Source organism: Elaeis guineensis, chromosome 1 (assembly GCF_000442705.2).
Source record: "Elaeis guineensis isolate ETL-2024a chromosome 1, EG11, whole genome shotgun sequence".
Classification (NCBI taxonomy): Eukaryota; Viridiplantae; Streptophyta; class Magnoliopsida; order Arecales; family Arecaceae; genus Elaeis; species Elaeis guineensis.
Window position 1 is genome coordinate 43,351,476 of NC_025993.2, and position 4,642 is coordinate 43,356,117.

At 38.9% G+C, this 4,642-nt stretch overlaps 1 protein-coding gene across 1 annotated transcript; it reads right to left on the minus strand.

Annotated features, from left to right (window-relative positions):
- Positions 1-384: 384 nt before the first annotated feature.
- LOC105034832 (early nodulin-like protein 18) lies at positions 385-3,652 on the minus strand. The gene is made up of 2 exons (XM_010910129.4): positions 3,325-3,652; positions 385-1,048 (listed from the first exon to the last, which is right to left on the minus strand). The coding sequence occupies exons 1-2, from the start codon at positions 3,548-3,550 to the stop codon at positions 564-566; spliced, it is 711 nt and encodes a 236-aa protein (XP_010908431.1). The 5' UTR covers positions 3,551-3,652; the 3' UTR covers positions 385-563.
- Between the last annotated feature and the right edge of the window lie 990 nt (positions 3,653-4,642).

A 4,642-nucleotide genomic window follows, 5' to 3' on the forward strand; every position in this document is an offset into this window, starting at 1 on the left:
TGTGTTTGGATCAAACTATGTTAAATCCAATGAATGCAACATTTTTTCCAGCTCTTGGGAAAACATGTTCATCTAATAATATATTGGCAAGTTAAAATCACTTGCTAAGTTCTTTTATTGACTTAGATAGATGCACTGCTTCTATCAATATTAAATGAAACAATTGCTTATTCAAATGAAACTATATGTTCGTTAATTGGCACAGCCTGGATCCAAAGTTATGCTCATGCAACTAACCTTGGTCTACTATCAACAAATTGGTCCAACTTCCAAACCCAAGCCTATCAAATATCATGGTCGGCTCCTAAAAGAATTATCATATGTTGCTCATTTCACACAAGTAATCCTTTTCCACTGCATGATAACCATTCATAATAAACACAATTAATCAAAAACTAAATAAGATTATATAACTGCATTATTATTTTCATATACAAATGAAAGACATCCAATCAACCAAACATAAATTCAGCACCACACCATACCCCAAACAACTAACTATGAGAAATAAATTCAATAAAAAAAAAGCTATACTTAAAGAAACGCAACTAATCTCAGTTTCATCAATAGAACAGAAAAGCGCCGATAAGCCCCAACCCCAAAAACAACCTCCCACCCTCATTCCCTCCTAATTTGCGCAGATCTTCACCAGCCCCTGATGTTGCATTAACAGAGCTGATGTCTGCTGGATTATTGAAGTTGGAGGGAACTACAGTGTCAGGCACCAAATTCTCATCATCCGGGCTGGTCGGTGCAGGTGCCACCGATGGGCTCTTCAGGCTTGGAGGCAATCCCTGTCCATGGCTGACATTGATTTTGAAGTGCTGTCCATGCCGGCATTGCTCGCCATCATAATTGCCTGAAAAGAAGTAGGTCAATCCTTCTTTGAGTAGTGGCACTGCGACGGTCACCGCTTCCTTGCTGAACTCTGGCTCTCCAGCAGACCATTCCATTGTGTCATCATCTTCGGCATCGTTGTAGTCGCAATGCTTGTAGGTGGTTGCATTGTAGGTCTGGACCACTGTGTGATTCTTGTCTGTGTTGAAAACTATATAGCAGGAAAATGCCTTCTCATTAGAATTAAGCATCTTTGCATAAACAAAGAAGCTGTTAGGTATAAGCATAATTGTTAATACACTTGGTTGACACAGCAAAAGTGTGTAGTCCAGCAATTGGAGATGGAATCATTTGTTTACTAATTTTGAATATAAAACTCTATCCAAAAGAACATATCTAGTACGGTCACAGGATTAATTAACCTGTTTGGAAACATAATCATGATCATTTGACAACCATTTGCTGAGTTGAAACCTAAGATTATCTTCACCAACCTTTTCACTGTCCAGGATTAGTCCACAAATCATTAATTATGTCAGCTGCTTAGTTGCCATATCAACATCATATGCAGTGACACTGAAACAGACTTGCTCACCGACAAAGCTGACGCTTCTTTCTGTTTATAGGAGGTCATGGTGTCAAACGTTAGAAAGCTGCTTTAAGATTTTAGGATCATCACAAATGAAATGATGAGGGAGCTTGCTCCCTCTACTTATTCTCGACAGAAAAAGAAAAAGAACGCCATTGGAATGTTGCTTGACACATTCATGATGCACTTTTACAGAGCATAGAGATTGCGAAGGCATTTAGGCTGGACCTACTACCTCTTAATTGAAGGGCCTTGTGGCAAGGTTGGTCTTTGCATCAAGTCATTGCGAAGGCATTTAGGCTGGACCTGCTACCTCTGAATTGAAGGGCCTTGTGGCAAGGTTGGGCTTTGCATCAAGTCTTTGATTACATTGCCATGTCATGGAAGGGAGGTCCTATATATGGCTACTCAATATGGCACATCTCTAAGCTGATATCATGTCTGAAATGAAACAGATCAAAGATAATTGATAATCACACATTTGCAAGGTATGCCAAACAAATAAATGTTCTGATGATAGTGCCTGGACAAGCATTTGGGGCTCAGATGGTGGTCGGACAGCTATCCGGTACATGTAAAACATATAAAATAAACCTACACATCTATACTGCATGGAGCACAGTTCCGAAAGTAAGTTAGGAGACAATCTTAAACTCCATTATGTAGCTCGAAATAAGTTGATCTTGATCATAAATTGACACCATCATATTAAAGTCTGCTGCCAAGTAGGTTAAATAGGAAAGGAAAACTGCCATTTTCTCAGAACTTGAATGACAAAGGAACTCATCATGCAGAGCATTTCATTAGTCCAATGGCAAGAGTGAAAAGAATTACATGCTAACAGTTTGAGAGGCTGGTCAAGATTTTAGTTTACAATGCTGTATTTAACCATTTCTCCTTTTTTGTTTTTTTTGAGCAGAAGGAATTAGGCTGCAGCCCAGCTCTACCATAACCCTTTCTTGTTGGAAACTCTTTTTTCCCACTTTTGGCCAATTTGATTGGCATAAAAAATAATCCATGGAACCCCTAGAGAATATTTTATTCAGAGAGAATGATTGGTCTAGGCCTAACCAGCTTCATAACAATAAAAACACCCAGGAAGACCGAAACAAACTCCCTTTCCAGAGAGGAGAGTCACTGGGAACAGAGGGATCAGAGCAACCTAAAAACTCCTACAGGATATCATGAACTAACAATTAACTGCAAGGAAAGACTTCAGTCATAATTTAGGTTGGGGAAGTCCACCTCATATCCACCACAGGATTGCCTAAGCTCTTTAGTTTTTCCTCAGAGAGAGAGAGAGAGAGAGAGAAGGAAGGGATTGCCTAAGCCTTCTGATGCATCTGAAACCTTCCAATTTGCAGCTAATCCTTCTAATTTGGAGGGTTTTTTTTTTTTTTTTTGTTTTCCTAATTTCTCTCAAAAAATGCAATATACTTTTCCCTCTGATTGCAGGAATAGGACACAAGGATAGAGGAAGATATGAACTAAAGTAGGTGGAACCAATTAGCTAACTGATGATTGAAATTATTGTGTTGTTAAACAGAACTCAGGAGAGCCTATGAATGATATTGTGCACTATAAAGAAAAGCTGCAGCAGAAAACTCACTCTTAAAAACAAAGAAGTTTCCTATTTCCAATTTATGTTAGCAAAAATTTCAAATTATAAATCCACAAACAATGAAAAAGATGGGATTGTTTCCAAAATTAGGGGAAGCAGACAATGAAAAGGAGAACCCTTGGAATATCACAAAATAGTAACATTTGTTGTCATCACGCCATTAAAATGAAAGATAAAGACAGTCAAAAGCCCACAAGATCAACCAGGGAAACAGAACAATGGCTATAAACAGAAAACTATCCCATTTTGGTTCTGGAGTTTGGAATTGTGGACTTACTGAGGAAATCTCCAAGGCTGAAATTCTTGCCAGCGGCCCATTTCTGGTAGTTAACCTTGGACACCATGAGGTTATCGTACCAGCCAAAAGAGTCTCCAACTGTGTAGTTTTTGTAGGCATTGGAGCCTTGGCAATTCAAGAGGATTACAAAGAGACAAGAGATGAGGAAATAGAAGGTGCAGTTAGAGAATAGAAGCAGACCGCTGCAAGAGCTGAGCTGAGACATCTTTCTTGGGATTTGGGAAAGGTATGGGAACTGCGTTTGCTAAGGTACAATGAAAAAGGCCCGGGCGAGGGGGGGGAGCGGGGACGACGGGGGCGTAGCGAACGAAGAAAGGGAAGAGACATCTTAATTGGATAAAACTACAAAAGATGCCATTCTTCTTTTGATAATAATACTTTGGGTTTTACTACGATGCTCCAGTATATTTTTATTTTTTATTTATTTTTATTATTAAATTAAATATATATCATTTAAAATTCAGTAAAATATTTTTATATATAATAACATAATAAATATTTTAAAAATTAAAATTATTTTATATTATAATTAAATTATTTTTTTTTGGGTCATCGAAAGAAGGGGGTGTGATGGTGAATACGGAGAGCCACAAGCAATAGAAGATGAGAGTGGCGATATGGAGAAGCCGCAGACCGAGGAGGACTGGGGTGGGGGGGTGGCGCGGAGTAGCAATGACTGCTGGGAGTGAGAGGAGGAGGGTTTGGGGGGGCATAAAGCGACGGCACACATTGGGGGAGTGGGGGTGCGTGGAATCGAGAGCAGAGGAGGCACGAGCAGTTGGAGGGTTGGTGGCATGGAGGAGTGCGAGCCGTAGGGGGGCACAAACAGAGGAGCAAAAGAGGCGCGAGCCGTAGGGGGGCATACACAGAGGAGCAAAAGAGGGCTGTGGGGGGGTGTGGAGCGCGGAGAAGCTATGAGTGGCATCGGGGCCAGAGAGGTGGGGGCGTTGGATGCAGTGAAGCCACGATAGAAGAAGAAGAAACAAAAAAATAATAAAATATTATTTTTTAAAAAATAATATAATATATTAAAAAATTAATGCATAATATCTTAATTTTTTATAATAAAATATTATAAATAAATATTATAATAAATTTTTAATATTTTTTTTAAATTTATAGCAGCCAAATGGACGGAGAAACGAAGGCTAAAACCCAATTTAACAGTTGAAAGCACTAAATCAAGGTTTGTATCTAAAACTAAGATGATTAATTTCATAATGAATCGTCCTCTCATGCATGATAACAAATTTTACGTATTATGTTAATTCTCTTATGCTACATGGCAAGGACTATT

Bases quoted from the DNA above. Each gene is read 5' to 3' on its own strand.
- LOC105034832 (XM_010910129.4), bottom strand. From the start codon at position 3,550: ATGTCTCAGCTCAGCTCTTGCAGCGGTCTGCTTCTATTCTCTAACTGC. The intron at 1,049-3,324 runs GTAAGTCCACAA...CCTGCTATATAG, and splicing joins CAGCCTTGGAGATTTCCTCA to TTTTCAACACAGACAAGAAT.